We start from the raw sequence: 19,852 nt of genomic DNA, 5'->3' as shown, positions 1-19,852 counted from the left end.
AAGACTGCCAAAGATTTCCTGTGATACATATCCGTTTAACCCATTTTTTTTCTATTTAACTTCCACAACAGTGGGACTTGAATGAAAGCACACAGTTTAAAAGTGTAATGAACACTCTTCCATATGATTTAACAATTGAACAAAAATCTTAAGTAAGAAACTTTGATCAGATCCATACAACTGTACCTTTATAGTGAGCCTGGAGATAATGGAACTGGACTCTACTATTGTCACCATAGGTTGCTTTAGACTTCTCACCGATCAGTTTCTTACAGGAACATTGGTAGACTACCTTTAAGGCCTGAACTGTTTTCAATGTCTTATTACCACCACTGGGCTATATGAAAGAGAGGAGACAACTCCAGTATTTTGCACCTCTTGGTATATCATGCCTTTGGAGAGGGCAGATGAATTGTACAGTACAGTATTCTGAGAGTTGTAGAGATGGGCTGTGTTCCTTAGAAAGGGAAGGAAATCTTCCCTCTCCTCTTGAATGGATTCCAGTTTACTCCATGGAGATAGTCAGTTGAAATTCCAATGTCATTTTATACTGAAATATTATTCCCGTTCACTGGGAGAATATGATTTACTTTGCACAGTTCTTCTCCAACCTTTAGTTTTAGTCATATGACAGTACAAGATCTTATTCTTAGCCTAATGAAAAACAAGTGTAAAATTACATTGCAGTGTTTGCAATTCATTTATCAATGCACAGCCTAATTTGAAATATTCAAAGATGGAATGCAATTATGTCAATTTGCAAACTACCCTGTACAGTATTAAGTACAGTACAGTACTATATAGTACAATCTTATTGTGTTGTAAAATATGTTCCATTCTTTTTATTCAACCTGAACAACCAAAGTTTGGTGGATATTCAGTACAGAGTACAGTACTGTAATTGTATATTAGTGATAATGCACACCCCTAAATAAGTGGTTATTGTTCAATAACTCAATGGATTCAGTGAAAAGATTTTAGTTTTGCTATTCATGTACAGTATTGTATACTGTGACAGGTTCTTTATTACTTGGGCTGTTGGGTATATAGTATTGCTTGTACAGTATCTCAAGTATTAAGTTGATCATTAGTGAGAGGATGTGGCTCTCATTTACAGTTCATCCTTGCAATTATGTTGGAAGAGACATCCAGTACAGTACTATACGAGTACCATTTTGCCCATTTAGTTTTAATTCAATGTTAATATTTGTGCATAAATTACAAGGCATACGTTTTAATTAATTAGGAATTATTTGTGTATAATGTTGAAGCTAGGTGCTGTATTTAGATACTAGCTATTGATTAAGCATGCATAATATTCAAATTTGGGGATTTGGGTAGATATTACGAATTGTGTACTTTCCTAACTTGATTTTCATTTAAATACTGAACACTCATAAAGAATTTTCAAACCTGGTGCTCTGCTGAAATAATAAATAGCTTGGGGGAGTAGAATAAAGCGTCCAGCGTTGGGTGAGAGAACGGAGGTGTACCGTAGTTGTGGGCGTCAAGTGTTGCCATAATAAACAATATGATTGAGTAAGGAGGGTGGGTCAGCCGGGCAGATGGTGGTGTGGTGTAGTGATGTGCCTCACCACATACACGTATCATTTAACACAACACATTCTCCGACACTCACGCATGAGCACATGCAGGTGTTTATACACTCGCCAGTGCACACTTGTTCACCTGTGTGTGTGTGTGTGTACTCAATTATTTCATTACAGTCAAGTCTCGGAGCCGAGTCCTGGACCCCACGATTCATCAACGTAGCATTTTACCTTTTGTACTGTATTCTGAAAGACACTTATTTGGGTACTAAGCATTTAAAGAATCGTAATATTCTTAATTTATCTATGTATATATGCCACCAGTTGAAACTTGTATACCGGTATTTATATATACCTGTACGTGTACAATTATACAAACACGTGATGTCTCATACAGCATTTGCATGCCTGTTCACACGATCCTGTGGACTTAAAATTATGTTTGAACTCGATGTGTAAACACAAGCCATGGTTATACTGTACATATTTAGGGGTGATTAAGGGTAACCATTTAGGGGTGATTAAGGGTAACCATCAATTCAAACCAAGGGTTTGAATTGATTTGGGTAAGTTATCTTAAGGATTAGCTTGGTTGTGGGTTGTAGATATTAGGCTTGGCCAAGTTATGGCGTGGACTACTAGGCAGAAGCAGAATCCTCTTTGTTTCTGAGACGCAAATTTGGCAAGCTGGCTTGTTGCTATTTGAGGCGACCTTCCACTGTTGGACATGTCGTATATTGCGTTGTTGTTGAAAAGCTTGCTCAGCCATATGTGTAGGCAATATGACACTTGAAGAAAAGTATAAATCCCTGTTAGTAGAAACACGTATTGTACCCACTTTATAGTCTTACTGATGGCCTAGGCGAGGTAAACATGTAGTAACGGGAGAAGGAAAGTGACATCGTAATGAATATCGGGAAGTCTCAAGAAGATTTAACCACATTGGTCAGAGCCATGTGCTTACAGAGCTAGGTAAATATTTGACTAGGCCACCGAACATTTGCGATACAAGATCATTTTGTCAAGGACACAAGCAACAACAAAAAAATGAATAGAAAAAATACATAATTTGTAAATTAGTAACAAAATACATAAGTATATATGAGCAGTCTGTAAAATATTACTAGAAATATTTAAAAATGCACTCGTAAGCACTGTCTACTACAGGCTATTTTTTTCGATATTACTCACCCTGTCAATAAGTATTGTGTATTAGGCTTTGTCATGTTCAAGCAATATATTATTGGCGTTTTAAGAGCTATATTTTCAGGGAAAATAACAAACAAAAACATTTATTTAATTTTTTCTGCTCGTTTCCTTTCAGGGGCCGAGCGCGCTGAACACATCTTACAAGAGGTGGGAGCACTACACTCACGGGGAGTGTTCCATGACGGGCAGGTCGTGTCGCGTCATGTGCAGGACCAGGCACGGGGCATGATCCGTGGCGATAAGATCACTTGGGTGACCGGCAGCGAGCCTTACTGTGGCGGAATTGGTCAACTTGTGTCGGTGGTGGACTCGGTTGTGGCTAAAGCCAACAAACACCCAAACGCTGGCAAGCTTGCCGACTACAACATTACCTGGAGGACGCGGGTAAGTGCCTGCCACGTGTTCATATTTTTGTGTTTGCTATTGACTTATTTCTTTAAAAACAAGTGTGCTTTATACACTGGACATTTTCCCACGTACAGAACACACTTGTGGTCCCTTTACTTGTACCCTACTGCTATAATTGTTACCCCGTATTTTTATTCTTTGGTAGACTTGGTTTCATTAAAAGATGCTGTGAACTATTAAATGTACTGACCACCCACTAGCTACTAAATCACGAAATGTACATGCCACAGTTAAGAAAATTTATACAAAAGTACTTGCGCTAAATTTGGGTTGCATAGGTATAACTATGATTTGAGTGTTTGGCTAACATTAGGTTAATATGATCGGCTTGAGGACTGCGAGTAGAGCACTCGACTCCTTGCGGTAGTTTCTGGTTAATAATATTCGTATTAGTTCTGTCGCAATCCTTGTATCGTTGTAAATAGTTATACTCATTCCGACAGTTACTGTTAAAGGAAAAATTCACAAGCAAACATTACGTGCAGAATCAGGTGTTGGAGTTTCATGTCCAAGTATACCAAGTTGCCGCTCGGTGACCACCTTTCGCATGGCCCCATTACTCCTGCCGGTTGCGGGATATTACTAAGTTTATTTTTTTTTTTAGGGGGAGGGGAGTAATGGAGGTCGTTGGCGTCTTATCAGTAGGGTTGCTGGTTTGGTATTAATATTGGAGTGTTTGCTAGTGCAGCAATGCGTCATCGTGACTTATTGCAGGCTTCTGATGTTGCCATCGACATGACCTTTCCTTCTAATATTTAAACCCCACAAAGCTCAACATTATTGAGTACATGTGGAATTGGAAAATTTTCGTGAGAATTAGTTTGATATATTGATTGTAGTTGATCTCATGAAGATTAGGAACTGCTACTTATTACACATGATGACTGAACATCTTAATGCTAACCTAACATAGCCCAATCTAACCTCGCCCATTTAGCGTTAGTATGTTTAATCGCCAAGTGAATAAACAGGGGCTTCTAATATATATGCTATCCCTTGTACAGTATTTATGTACGGAGTCTTTAAAGTGTACAGTGAATTTTATCTTTAAGAGAAGAAAATAAATCCCATTTGTTTAACAGTACTTGCAGATGAACAGACTGATTATGGGAGTCAATGTAATTTAGGTAACATCTTAAAATTAAATGTCTAAAATTGCTTGTAAGGTGGTTGCACAGATGTTCACAAAATGTACTGGCTGACCTCTCTTGAGTTCTGGTGGACAAGCACTCGCCTGTCTCCAAGAAAATTATGTTCTCACATTTACTAGGCGAGAAAATTTTTGTAGAATGACGTCATTCTGAAGGTAGGATTTTCTTGTAAACAGAAGTTTATTCGGTGAAAGGTAACGAACGATTTGGAGCACCCAAGAATTGAAACTTGTTAGTAGGAAAAAAAAAGACATTTAATGGTGTGTTTTTGTGGTGAAGATGGCGGTTGAAAGGAAATAACTCTAGGTTGGCGGCGTATGGTAACTACACAAACTGCTCGTGCTTCCCTCTGCCTCAGCGCTTGGCTGCCAATAGCCATGAACGTGGGTGGTTTCTCCTTCGTGCTCTTCAGCTTTGCCTTCCTTATAATGAATACGCATTTAAAATCGCACACATGCTCGTGCTAGCAATTGGACTTCGTGGGGAAACTTAATATGTTTCGTTGGAATTAACGAGTTCGGGGTTATGGAAACTAGACGTGTAATTGTTTTTTGGTAGAACCTCGGCAAGCGTCCCCCTCCCCCCCCCTCAGACCTGCAAGACTAGTGTTTTTTGTTACCAGTTTGTATGGAAAGTTCCCTGGGAAGTAATTATTCAGTTGTTTCGCCTTGAATCGCTCAATGGGAAGCGTTCAACAGTTTAACGTCAAAAATTTCATGCGTTCGTACAATATATATTCAAGGTAAAGTTTTCTGTGGATATTTTTTTTTCTAAAGTTGCTGCTCCTCTCAGTCTGTAAACTATTTCTGGTTTTTCAACGTATTTGTTCTATATAACTAAGGATTTTATATACATTATTTGGTATTTTATGGAGTTTGTATGCAACCGGGATCCAGTTCTGAAGTTTACTAATTGTTGAAACATGGAAGTGATCACGGTTTCGTCGCCGGAGCCTAAATTCTGGGGTAGGGGTACTCTTGGGTTTAGGACCCCCTCAATCTGTGGTGCCTGTCATTGATATTTTTCCCCTTGACCTTGTAATTTTATTCGCCTTCCTGTGAATTGTTCCCTTCCACTGATTTCGTGTTCTATCGAGTCCTCGATGTGTCCTTGAAGCACAGCTATTTTTGTAACCGATGGATGAGCCTTAAAAGCGCTTAATTTAGGTTTAAAGGGAAACATTTGGCAAATTCCAAATTGACGGCAGAGCATCGATGGGGCCAGCCCCACAAAATGTACCGTCGACGAAGCTTTAACCTGTACCGTTAATTAAATTCGAATGGTTTTTGTAACGGGTCTATTCGGTTTGATGAACTGCAAAATTGTTAGGTTGGTTACGTTTTTGCTAAGGCATTGCAAATTCATTTTCTAGCCCATTTTTGACAATCACTTAAAGTCGTGATGCTGACCGAAGCTAGGATTTATAACTACTGTTACGTTGTTTACTTTAACAGGCAAGCCCCTTACCTTTATTTATAGCCTTAAATATTATTTTTATAATTTTCACTCTACTAGTTTCTGCAAAAATGTAGGTATTTTTCGAAATTAGAATGTGATTATAGTAAAAAATGTAGATCATCATCGGAAATAAAATTCCTTCAACTGCTATTCTTTGATAACTGAAAAATCATTTCGCCCATGCAGGAAAAAAATCTGACTCAAACATTTTTGTTAAGTCTATTAGTCCTCTGTTACAGTTCAGGGTCATTTAAATTATTTGCAAGATAAAGTGTGAATATGTATCAGTGTAATTTGAGTGTTGGTGTTGTGTTACAGGCTATGGTGGCGTGTTACCCTGGCAGAGACGCGCACTACGTCAAACATGTCGACAATCCCAACGGTGATGGCCGCTGCATCACCGCTATTTACTATATCAACAAGGATTGGACGCCACAGGTACGTCAGTCACGATATATTGTATGTTTGCTGGGCCATGTACCCCACTGAGTTATGCACCACCACTCTCTTGGAACTTTTTGGCACCAACTAAAATTTGATTCCCCCCACCAGTTCCTCCATATACTACTCTTTATTATTCTGAAATACCGTAGTCCACCTTCTGTTGAAGTTAAGTTCAACGTCCTAATACACAAGCTAAATTTCAGACTGTATGGGCACTACATTAAACATAAGATTGAAGCCTTTTTCTTGTAGTTACTCGTGTTAGCCCTTCTGCGTACCTATTATGTTTCTCTTCTGACCAAGTGAGAATAAATGCGTGTTGATATTTTTTAGGTTTATAAGCTTTCGTGTGCTTATGTTTGTGCTAAAGCTATGAATATATATTTTTTTCGAGTTACACTTAAAATTCTATTTCTGTTCAAAATCGCACGAGCTACTATAGGTATGCGGAATTAGGTGTCAGAAGTCGAATAGGAATAAAATCTCTGGTTTAATAGATATGTTTGATATTTGCATTGTAATTGTTGTAAGTATTAGATGAGAACGAAATGGGTTCTAGACATGGATTCTGCGAAGGAGCTCTCGAGGAGGAAAAAGGATGTAATGTTCAGAAGATTAAACCAGTTACTGTACAGCTTTAAGACCGTGTTGTGGAAGGGAAGACCAGAGCAGGACTCGTCACATACAAAGGTTTAAGAGTAAATTACAGCAAATGAAGGAAGAGTGCGTTTTCCCTCGAATCTGGCTACACTGCATCACAGCAGGAATGGGGCAAGGCTAATACAACTGAAATAGGTACTGCATTTGCAGTGTGCTGACGCTTTAAGAGAGTTGGATTAGTGTTTTTTTATGGGGGGGGGGGGTGCATAACGATTGCAATGCCCAAGAAGAATATCTGCCCGAGTCCGCTGCAGATGAGAGAAGTGTAACAACTCGTCAGGAAGTTCAGCTTTAAATAAACAAAAGGTGAAAGGCTTTTGGGATAATATCTTCTATGGTTCTGTGAGTTTGTCCAGGATTTGCCTTTGTTCATGTAGCTATGCATTCTCTACACCTTATGTAATAGAGTATCTTTTTGTAATATAGATTTCTGTAGTTGTGTGTATGATAATTGCCCCGTCCACGTAAATATCGTGCTTGGCACCTCCAGTGAACCTCTGTAAACTGTGCATCCCACCTCCATGGCGTTTCAACCATTTGGATAAGCAGATGACTTAACCTCAGGATTAAAATAAAATTTTTATTCGCACCTAAGTGGTATTTTTCTTGTACCCCTGGTTAGGTCGCTAAGATATCAGATAATCAAATGTCATTTATATAGCAGTGGAGAGCAGCTACGGATTGTCTAATGGATATAAAAAATATATTAGTATTTGCTAGTGAAATTACTTAAAGAGGGCTGTTGACTGATGTTTAATATTGTATCAAAATTTGTGCTAGAAGAACATGGTATATTAGTTACATTAATAACCAGTCACGGAAACTTGTAGAAATTTAAGGGTTTTTCCCCAATATTAATCAGATGTGCTTTCAGATATCAACGCGTTTTCGAAACATTTTAAGTTTATTTAAATTTATTTTATTTTTGGTTTTGGTATTAGATGTAAATATATTTGTTAAAGTAGCCGTATTTTTATAAACCATTCATATTCTATATGGAGAGTGTTCAACTGGGTATCGTCAACTAAAGTTGCGTGGTCAGTCTCAACAAGGAACGGGTTTGCCCGTCAACGAGAACAGCTACTCACTCCCATCCACCTGTAACATCATTGCTATCTTTATGTAGTGTTCTTCACAAACTGGTTTTTACAGTGCAAAGATAGTTTCCTTGAATTTTTCTTCGTTTCTCCTGAGCACAAATAACTTGAACGATGATTTTAGGCTTCCTGAAAAAAAAAAAACGTTTTAAATCCTTTTAATTTAAAGTATTATTTATTTTCACCGTTCAGGTGTCAGTTCTGCTGAGGAAGGAATGGGAACCGTAATATTGAAAAGCTTAATACGTGTGGCATCGGTTGAATTTCGCGGTCATGGTTACCCACTACCTGTGCTGGCTCACTGGCGCGGGTGCTTGGTTATGCTTCTCCCAGGGCCCTACCTTCTGTCACGTACGCCACAGAGAGGTTTTGCTTTAATGTTATTATATATTTTAAGGATTCAGTGGGGACGATATAGATGTTGCATTTATGAAGAGTTGCTGTACGAGTCTTGAAGATGTTGCCTTGTTGTATAGATGTAAAATTAACGTATAGTTTCTAATTTGTAAAAATTTCGGTACATAGTTCATCGTTAGTAAGAAACCCAATGATTTCAGAAACTGACCTGAACAGTGAGATGTTCATTTGTGTAAAAAGGTGTCTTCTGGGTTTTGCACTTGTCCGTCTGAACAAAGCCCGATTTACATTGGACATTTACTTGGGAACAGCTTCAAGGACATTGCATCTTGTTATGCCTGTCACTCGGGTTGGTAGTCAGATTATTCCGGGAAAATGTCTGTTGTAGCTTGTAGCAGTGCGCCAGGCAAGAGGGTGGCGCATCGTCTTCCCTCCCTTCCTGATAAAGAAACACTTGTAACGGTGAAGATGAAAGTGGGTGAGGATTCTGGGGGACTACTTATCATGCTGAGGGAGGTGGGAGGCTGAATCTAGGTTTTCTGAAGTGTTAAATGGAGAATTTATAGGTAATCCACCCCGGGCGATTTAATATAAATGGAATTATTAATCGATAGTGAATTGTTGTAACACAACTCTTTAAAAGCTCAACGGAATGCTTGATTTTGTATTTCGTGTAAAATAATTAAATAATAAAACGGGAATACTGTATAATAAAGAACAGAATGTTATATATAACTATTATAGTAGCAAAGAAGAGCTAAATGAACAGGATAGTAGAGTACTTAATATAACACCGTAGTATAATAATAAAATAAACTGCATTAGTCTACTTTTACTTTCATCCTCTTCACCACTGATCGGCTCGTTAGCCGCTTGGGCGATCGGTCACGTCTCTGTTACGCACTGTTGGCGAATACTGGGGCATGCGCTGGCTCCTGAATGTATTTGAAACCTGCTCCAGTGCTGTCAAGTCTGGTCTTGAAAGAGCTCACACTCGGTGCCGTCACATCACACTGGCAGATTGTTCCAAGAGTTCATAACTCGAGGACAGTATTTTAAAGAAACAGGAGTTTAATAAAGAAAAGTATTGTAATACAGTATAAATGGTTACAGAGAATAGGGTGCTACTATAGCGTGCTGTCTACAAAGATATGAATATAACCTAACCTAAATATCTTGTAGACCACATGCTATAGTAGCACCGAGAACAGATCAACCACCCGAACGGCTGATAAGAGGTGGAGACTGATAAATAAATTAAAGTAGTGTAACGAAAGTACTTAAAAACAGTGAAAAGGGTGTCCCATGGGAGTGACTGCACCTTGGGATCGTGTTGATACAGCACACAGCAGTATACTAAGCCTTCGGTGCACAAGGAGGTAGCATGGCAGGTACTGAAGTAATATAAACTAAAACAAGAATATAATAAAACGGTAGTATAATGAAGAACAGCATTGTAATGTGGAACAGTAGCTTAATGAACTTATGACAAAATTTTATTAAATAACCAAATCAAAGGTTATTGTGAAGGTGGTGTTGGAAGCATTGACCAACCCTTTTGTTATACTGTACTAACATAACCCATATGACATACACATATTTACATAGTTTCCAGCTATATAAATCTAGTTTTACTAGTAAGCATTTTATGATTTTTTATTAATATCTAGTCATTAGATAACGATAGGTTCTATTTGTGACTGAGGGAGGCATTTGATATTCTTTGTGACTCATGTTCTGGATTTCCAATAGTTATTCTCATTTTATTCTATTTCTCTCTTCCCTTTTCTTGCTCAAAATATTTAAAATTTCATGTCCTACTGAATGTGCTTTATATCCAAAAAAATTTAATGTAAATATACTGTACTGTACAGAATGTCAGTTGTGTAATTCATCAAGAAAATGAAGTCATTATTCTACAGTATTTTATTATTTTTAACATTAGTAGTAAAGAGGAATTATGCTAAGGCTTTAACATGGCCACGGGAAGTGGTGAAGAGTAATGCAGGATTAGAACAGGTTCTACAACAGCTAGGGACTCTGAAGAAGTGTGTCGAAGAAATGGCAATAAGGTATTTTGTTAGGGGAGAGGAGGAACAACAACGGGAACGTTTCCAGCGCAGGAACAATGTAATAGTTTTTGGAATCCCCGAGATCCAGGCGGAGGGAACTGAGAGTAGGGTAACGCACGATAAGATGCAGTTGAAGAATATTTGTACAGAGGTTCTGAATGTCATCAACCCTCAGGATGTGAGGAGGCTGGGACAAAAGCAGGGGGATAAGCCTCGCCCCCTCAGGATCACACTAGTGAGTGAGGAGGAGAAATAGGAGGTTATTCGGCAGGCAAAAAACTTAGCAAGGAGCGAGGCATCTCAGAGTGTATTCATTCACCCAGATCGCACGGTAATGCTGAGGGAACAGCACAAGAAGCTCCTGCAGGGCTTGAAGCAGAAGAGGGAGGGGTCGAGGAGGAACAGGGTCGGGTGTACGTGGGTTATATACAGGGGGGGGGGTAGTGGAAGCAATTGTGCCGACACGGAGCCAGGGGACAGCAGTGCACCCTCCATCCGCTCTACTCCCCACTTGGAGGTGGTACCAGCTCCACCTACCAGACAGGAGGAGGTGAGCATCGTGTAAACAATGACATTTCTAACCACACCCTGCAAAATACAGTGTACTTAGCAAATGCTGCAGCTTCTGAGAAAGCAGGGGGCCCGGAGTTACTACCAAGAGCAGAGACGTTACCGAGAACAAATTCTGCCTTGAATGTCATGTACACTAATACTGACACATATTCCTTGATAAGAGAGAGGAGTTTGAAACACTACTGAAGGTACACTAACCCGATATTGTAGGAGTTGTAGAACTGTTGTACAAGAACAGGAGAATCGACCCTGAGGAATGTGAGTTCAGTATTGCTGGATATGACTCATTTACAAACTTTTCTCAAGAAACTTGCAAGATGGGTGTGGTTATCTATGCTAGGCAAGACCTTAGAGCCAGCCAGGCGAGGGTACAGGGAGAGGATGTTTTTGAATAGTCCACTAAATCAAAGAACTTAAGGGCATTAATAGACAACGCAGCGATGCTCAACCCTAGCCACCTCCTTATCATGGGGGACTTTAACTATGGCGACGTCGACTGGAGAAACGAGTTCACCCCAAATGACTTGAATAACCCTGCTACTCTTTTTGTTGAAACTCCGAGAATTAATTTTCTGTTCCAACATGTTAGAGACCCGACACATTACAGAGGAGAGGAAACACCCAAGCCACTAGACCTCATCATAACAAATGAAGAGGGTATGGTGGCCAAACTGGAACATCTAGCCCCAATTGGCACCAGTCACCATGTAGTGCTGTCATTCAGATTTAACTGTTATCTAGCTCATGATCAAGCCAGACCAAGGTGCAAATATTACAATGGAAATTATGATGGGATGAGGGGTATCCACTAGCCTGACTCACTGAGGCACAAGAATATGAGGGGATCCCTACACATGAAACATGCGGCGGTCGACAAAGTTAAGAAGAAAACCCAGAAATTCAAGGCGTGGGTTAGGTCATATGATGTGCAGGACAGGTGTATGTATGCAAGAGCCAGAAACCAAGCAAAGGCAGTGTGTAGAAGGACTGGAAAGGAGTTCCAGAGGCTGGTTGCAAGCGAGGTAAAGTCAAACCCAAAGGCCTTTTACCGCTATGCAAAGTCGAAATTAAAAATGCGAGTAGGAGTATCAGATTTGTGGCTTGAAGATGGTAGTTACACAGATTCTGACCAGATAAAGCCGAGGCATTGAACAGTTTCTTTTCCTCGGTGTTCACAAGAGAGGATGCGATTAACCTTCATGCCTTTTAGGGCAGACAGTTCGACACAGTACTGACCCACATTGTGTTCACAGAAGTTGGTATAAGAAATAAACTGTCAAAGCTAAAGGTACTTACGAGTCCCGGCCCTGACATGGTGCATCCCAGAGTGCTAAGAGAGTTATGCAACGAGCTTACCGAGCCCCTGAAGATCCTGTTCTGTAAATGCCTGCATGAACAAAAGGTCCCCAGTGATTGGAAAATGGCTTATGCGAGTCCTGTCTTCAAGAAGAGCGATCATCACTCCACGAACAACTATAGACCGGTGAGCCTGACCAGCATAATATGTAAAGTACTTGAGAGTACGGTATTTTCAGAGATGCCACGTTGGAACATCTACAACGAAACAACCTTGTAATGGATTGCCAACACGGTTTTATGCCGGGGCGCTCCTGCTTAACACAATTGCTCAAGGTATTGGATATTTGGACCCATATTCTGGAACAGGTTGGTAATATCGACAATATATATATATATATATACAGTATACCTAGATTTTGCCAAGGCTTGCGACAGTCTACCCCATAAAAGGCTGAAAATCAAACTGGAAGGGTATGGAATTTGGGGAAATGTCCTAGCGTGGATAGAAGACTTTCTACATGACCGCAAGCAGTGTGTGGTGATTAATGGCACGAAATCATCATCTGTACCTGTCACAAGCGGGGTACCACAGGGCAGTGTATTGGGCCTGCTGTTGTTTGTTTGTTTCATAAATGACATGCCTGACGTTGTACACTCCTCCATACAAATGTTTGCGGATGACACAACGTTATTTCAGGAAATCAAGAACCAAGCAGACTGTGAAGAGCTGCAGAAGGATCTCTGTGAGCTCCAAGAATGGTCGAAGAAATGGCTGCTGAGATTCAATGTCATGAAGTGTTTGAGGATGCACCTGGGGCGTACTAAAGGTAAGGAGGCGTATCATATGTACCAAAGGGATGAAGAAACTGCACTATTTGAGACTGAATGTGAGAAGGACCTACAGTAGGTGTGTATGTTGACAATGAGCTGAAGTTCTCTTGCCATTGCGAGAAGGTAAATCTGGCAAATAAATTATTAGGTCTTATAAGAAGGTCGTTCAGATGTCTAGACGGTCCGTCCCTTGTAACGATCTTCAAGAGTGAAGTGCTTCCCCATCTAGAGTACTGTCACCCCGTCTGGTCCCCGAGATATGCTAGGGACTGTCAGTTGGTTGAAAATGTTCAAAGGAGGATCAACAGACTGGTGCCTGCACTTCGACACCTCAACTACCCTGAGAGATTTGAGCGTCTGAACTTTCCTCGCTTATACTAGATGGGTAAGGGGTGACCTAATTGGGGTGTATAAACATCTCAAGGGGCACTACTCAGTCGAGTGTCCTTTCCTGGAGCTGGCGGACGCTCGCCCCACAAGAGGTCACAGCTCAAGATTGAAAAAGCCTCAGGTCCAGAAAACTGTGAGGGCAAACTTTTTCGGAGTGAGAGTTGTGAACTCTTGGAACAATCTGCCAGAAAGTGTTGTGACGGCACTGAGTGTGAGCTCTTTCAAGACCAGACTTGACGAGCACTGGAGCAGGTTTTAAATACATTCAGGAGCCAGCGCATGCCCAGTATTTGCCAACAGTGCGTAACAGAGATGTGACCGATCGCCCAAGCGGCTAATGAGCCGATCAGTGGTGAAGAGGATAAAAACAAAACGACAATAGAGATATAACTGGGAGGGACTATAGAAAATACTGTACTTTACTTTAGAGAAATTTATTTTCTGCTGAAGTTATTAAATGTATGATGTAGAGCAACACTTGGTAAATATTTCTTAATACCCTGTAGTATCTTTGTGATGTTTTATACATACAGTACTGTATTTCTCTTTCATTTAACAGGATGGTGGTGTATTGAGAATCTATCCTGAAGGTTGCTCTGACAAAGTAGCAGAGATTGAACCCCGGTTTGATCGTATGCTCTTCTTCTGGTCAGATCGCCGCAATCCTCATGAAGTATTGCCAGCTAAAATTACGAGGTGGGTGTGTACTGTCAACGTATTGTTAATAGATAAAGCTTTCACTTCATTTCCTTTATATTATAGTAAAATATTGTGGTTCTATTTCAGCTATGTATAGTTATTTACAAGTTTTTATATAATTATTACAAGCAACTTGAGTTTTAAGTGTGGATAACCAGAAAGCTGGGTTTTTACACCTACCGGTTCCTGTACTGTATATAGTGTTACCCCTTTGAGCATGACTAGTCCTCTAGTTTTTCTTCAACTGAATTCACACTTGAAATACTATTCAGTACAGTTAAAAAATATACAGTTGTGCATATTGTCTGTTCATCCTTCTCTTCTCTTTTTCTCTCCCTCCCTCATTTTTTTTTCCAGTGCTACTTGTTCTGCAGTTTTAATCATGTTAACATGAAACTGTACTGATGAACCTATTGTCTAGGTTTAATGACTTACTTTTTTAACTCTTATTTGAAGCTTATACTCATCGAATTAAATTACTGTACAGCCGCTTGGTCATGTCTGACGTGTATTTGCCAGTGTGAAACACAGGCAGTACAATATTCCATCTGTACTTGCTAAATTATATGAAGATTTATTCTTCATCTTCTTTTTCCTACACAAATCTCTTTTGGGAGTGTGAGTGGCTCATGCAGTTAGCCAGGTATAATATTAACTGACTACTATGATGCAAGGTATTCGTGCAGTTATGCCCCTTTACCATATTTACTGTATTCCAATAAGTTGTGACAGTTGGTTAGTTTTAAATGTTGGCACTGAAGCTTGGCAGGGCTTGTCATTCTGCACACAAACATACTGTACTTGCTCTATCGGTGCCAGATGGTCCAGGTTGCACTGATATTTTCAGTTACTCTGCAGTTCAGTTGCATCCATTTACCCTGTAATTGTCAAATTGCAAAGATCCTTGTAACATCCAACCACCCAGTCTTATCATAGTGCCTTTATGGTGGGGTCAATGGTTTTGAAATGCAGTTGTTCACGACCTTTTATGGGTTTTTTTACTAACAGGTGAAACATAATTGTCACTTTTATCCACAATAATTTAGATTTGGCATTACTATTTTCCAGTTACAGTACTGTTTTTATTATGACCCACACTGTTTCAAGAAAAAAATATTGAATTTGTGGCACAACATTTGGATATCTTGAGGCCTTGTTGTTAAGTGGGTATGCCATAGCAGAACTTGTCTAATACAACAGCAAGTTTGAATAAATGACAACAAATATCTGATAAGGGCTTGAAAGAGTGAAGAAAAATTTAATTACGTATTTAATTTGGATATAATTTTTCTAAGATAATGGATATAATTTATATTTATTTTTCTCAGCAGATATGCCATCACAGTGTGGTACTTGGATCAGAAGGAACGCGAGGATTACCTGGCACGGGTCTCCGGTGCTTCTACCAACACTTGACGAGTTGCTCCTCCACTGTGTCACCCAAGCCAGTCTCATCATACGACTCAGTGTTCTGCAGTTGTTACTCCCCCCATCATGCAAACCTATTGAAAGACTGGTCTCTTATGACCTTCACCAACATTAATATAATGATCGTGATTAGTGTTGAGACATTTGAAGTGAATGATTGTGTGCCATAATGATACTAGAACGTGAGAAAACTCGATACTGTACAGGATATGATTTTTTTCACCTCCTGATTTCAGGAACTGTTGGCAAAGAGAAAGATGAGACCTCCTGACCCCCATAAAAGGTTATTTTGATATGAAGTAATTACAGGCAGTCCCCGATTTACAAAAATATGGTTTATGAAAATCTGTTCGTTTATGGAAGGAAAAAATTTCATTTTTCAATTGTCATGTGAAAAATCCGAAGTTATTGTCTCCTCTCACAGCATTGGAAGATGCTGAGGTGCTGACACAGGCATTTCAGGGATTCCTGTACTGGACCTGGTCAGTTTACAAAGACATTGAAACTAAACACAACATACAGTATTGTACTGTATTACAAGTGATTAGCTAAGCTAAAAATTAATTACTGTACAAATAGTATTTTAATTATCATGGCTCACAGAATCACTAAATGAAGCTGTGGCAAGACACTATCTCAAGATATTTCAACTAGGAACACAGATGTCATTAGTATCCCAGAGTTTAATCTATTGTCGGTAAAAACAATAAAATGTTACATGGATAAGTTTAGCATTTTTCTTCAGATAAAACATCATCAAAAATCAAATCCAGTGAAATCAAAACATCTCAAAATGTATACTGTATATGCACAGTGCAGAAGACTTACTGTTGGTGCATCACTACCATAATAAAATCATGTGGCTTGGCTAGGCCTCACAGCCTTGCACTGCATCACAACCCGTGGCACAGTTCCTCACCAACTAACCTCCGTTTTCCACTGAAGGCTTTTTCACCCCTCATTATTATTGGCTTTTTAGCACTGTGTACAACAAAAATTTCTAAAAACATGTTTTGTAGCATGTTGAGCCTTTTGGAGGATCCCTCCCCCCTCCCTCTCACACACCCTATTAAAGTATCTCTGTTTTTATAAATAGTCAGTGAAATGAGAAAATGTGATCCAATTTAAAAAAAAAGTGTTATTTATGGAAGGTTTTCAGGAACAGAACCCATTTGTAAATTGGGGAATACCTGTAGTTAGACGTTTAGAAGACTTTCAGACATAATTGCTGTTGATATGGGAGCATGTGTGTAAATTCAGTTGAAAACAACCTCAGCATGTGTGCATTTTGTCTTTTTTTTTTAATTCAAAAACACTGGAGGAGAAAATAGGCAATGCAGTATGTTTTATTTAGTTAGACATGAGTTCCTACCCTTTATTGCCTTGTTCTGTCTTGCTATGTCAGGGTTTTGCATTCCTACCCTATTTGCCTTATTCTGTTCTATAAAGTTAGGAATCTGTTAAAAGAAGAAATGTAATTTAATCCTTTTCAAGTAGGATAACAAACATTGTACATGAAAAGTGGGAGGGGTTTCATCCTCATGCACAGCAGGTTATTGTGTTACATGCAACTTAATGTTGAGGTATGAGATATTGCATTATTTGTCATTGCAACGTACAGCATTCCTGTATATCTGAAGTCAAACATTTCAGTACCGAGTACCGGTATATTCTTCCATTCAAAAGTAAATGGATGTACAGTATCCAAATCCTACATGTGGGATCTGAAATAAGTATACTAAAATATATAATTCCTAGGATTGAGTTATCTGGTACAGTACTTTATTTTTTAAAAGCAAAGAGTATTTGGTGCTGTTATGTACTGCAGTCGGGTTACTAGCATTTAGTAATGGAAGCTAACGTTCTTACCTCGTTCAAACTTGTCTCTGGGGTTTGCATGTGTTGATGATGTACTTAGGGATTAACTGCAGTGTTGCAGTATTGTGATTTATTTTGACAATTTTTCCTTAGTTAGGTTTGTAAATTTCATTGATATTGATGAGTAGTGGTTGTGATAACTCTGTATACACACTTTGTGTGATAAATTCAGTATTATAAGGTTCAAATTTTGTTACGTTACCAAAGATATTGTGAAAGTAAAGATGTTATATGCCAAGGAAGCCAGGGGATTTAGTCAGTCACAATCACTCAAAGAACCTCAACATTCCTGAGTGATGTGTAACTGACCTGAACACTCGTTTCATTCTGGGCAGTTAACACCTGAACTGATGAACTGTGTTAACATGATTTATTTATGAATATGAGGAAGTTGAATTTTGGGTTTCAAAGAGGGAAACTATAGCAACTGTTTCAGCATACTGGCATGATTTATAATATATATATATATATATATATATATATATATATATATATATATATATATATATATATATATATATATATATATATATATATATATATATATATATAAATAAGGTAGTTTGTAAACTCATGCTAGAGACTTGAGGTCAACTTTTGATTGTGTAGATGTTGAACCTCTTGATGGTCCCAGGGTCCAACTTCATAATGATTTTTTTCCATGGTTGAACAGGCTGAGTTTACCTGAAACTTAGCCTCTCCCTGAGCCCAGTTTTCATAGATCTTGGTTAACCATGTTAATGTGGTTTATTCATAAATATATCCATGAGGGTTCGTAAACGATTCTAAATATTTTTTTTATTATTAACCTTAGCAATGAGCAGGAATTGGATGAAAAATCAATTGGTTGTTGCCGGTAAATATTGAAGACATCTTTGCACATGTGCTGAGTCTTGGGTATCCCCCACAATGATGTGATCTTATTGGGCTAGTGTTTCATGTACAGTAGTGGAGACACTAGTTCACTTTATTGTAGAATATGCAGCAAATAAGAACAGAACTTTTGAGAGTGTACAGTATGGTGAAAAATTTATATCCTTTCTGTAACTTATTCTGTTAATTTATAGCTACTTTTGCAGCATTTTTTGGAAAAGAGACAAAGTTATTTTCATATTTTGTGACCATAAAATGTGCAACTTAGTTACACTTTTATGTAGGGAAAAAATGGATATGCAGATTTCTTTTTGTCTTCATCATTAGGTGGTGATCTTAAAGGGGCTATTGCATAGACACATTCAGAATTCTGTGTTGTAGTAAGTGATGAGAAATGTCAAATTTATAGTCAACATACAGTGTCATTTTCAGGTACTCTAAAGTTCAGTGAATTTTATTGTGCATCCGAGCCTGAAAAAAGAATCGTGTTTATGTTACATATACCTGGTGCTATAATATGTACAGTAATTTACCATAATCATCATATTGTTAAAAGGCTTGTGCACTGGAAACTTTCCAAAAGTACCAATTCACTAAATCATACTTATTTAACAATTTATGGATGTTTTAAAGTATATATATATATATATATATATATATATATATATATATATATATATATATATATATATATATATATATATATATATATATATATATATATATATATATATATATATAATATTATTATTATTATTATTAAAAGTATTTGTGCTTCCATGTTTATTATATTTGTCACTTCAAAAATCAAGTTATTTACATAAAGGGAAGGTGTACTGTATTTTGTTTCCATGGTGCCAGCCAATTTTAGATGAATTGCTGGGCTACAACTGGCTTGTACATAACCGGTATTTTATAGGCATTTTCTATGACAGTCTTATTTCATGGATGTTGATAATTTGAGGGCAGATCAAAGAATGAGCCATATAAAATAATTGAATGAAAAAGTTTTTCATTTTTCATATTACTTTTTTTTTTTTAACCTACAAAATTTGAATGATTAAGCTTGCATAATGACTTTTAAGTACAAGTTTTACATTCCTGACCAAATCAAACTTAGGGCTGATTCTGCTTTAAATAACTGATTTTTTCCTCTGGAAACTGGGAAAAATGCACAGAAATAATGTAACTCGAGCAAAATTACTGTACTGTATTGGGTATGTACAATCTGACTTGGAGATCCATTTTGTGAATTCATTAAAGGCCTAAAGTTGATTTTTCTGTGTAAGGACAGTTGCTCACTCTTACTCTTCACTTGTTAATAATCTAGATGGAAGCCCACACAAAAAGGAGAAGAGACATTGAGTACTTTTTTGTTTGGCAACATTATAGGACTAGACTGTTTTGTGGAGTTAATCTGGTTAGAATCCTTTATTAGTACAAATTATTCTGTTGTGGGTTTGGTTAATAGGAAA

General features: G+C 38.2%; 1 protein-coding gene across 4 annotated transcripts in view; it reads left to right on the top strand.

The window, feature by feature from the left end:
- Positions 1-18,288, top strand: part of LOC121877703 (egl nine homolog 1-like) — a 36,688-nt gene extending 18,400 nt beyond the window's left edge. For 3 of the 4 annotated variants that reach the window (XM_042383527.1, XM_042383530.1, XM_042383529.1), the window contains exons 3-6: positions 2,875-3,143; positions 6,095-6,214; positions 14,059-14,195; positions 15,527-18,288. In XM_042383527.1, coding sequence (XP_042239461.1) covers positions 2,875-3,143; positions 6,095-6,214; positions 14,059-14,195; positions 15,527-15,614 — 614 coding nt within the window. In that variant the 3' untranslated portion in view covers positions 15,615-18,288. The remainder of the gene's footprint in view (positions 1-2,874; positions 3,144-6,094; positions 6,215-14,058; positions 14,196-15,526) is intronic. The other variant, XM_042383528.1, reaches the window with a different exon arrangement.
- The last annotated feature ends 1,564 nt before the right edge of the window (positions 18,289-19,852 follow it).

The sequence above is a fragment of the Homarus americanus genome, unplaced genomic scaffold, assembly GCF_018991925.1.
Source record: "Homarus americanus isolate GMGI-L3 unplaced genomic scaffold, GMGI_Hamer_2.0 scaffold24523, whole genome shotgun sequence".
Taxonomy (NCBI): Eukaryota; Metazoa; Arthropoda; class Malacostraca; order Decapoda; family Nephropidae; genus Homarus; species Homarus americanus.
The sequence above is the reverse complement of the archived record's forward strand: the minus strand, read 5'-3'. Positions and strand labels throughout refer to the sequence as shown.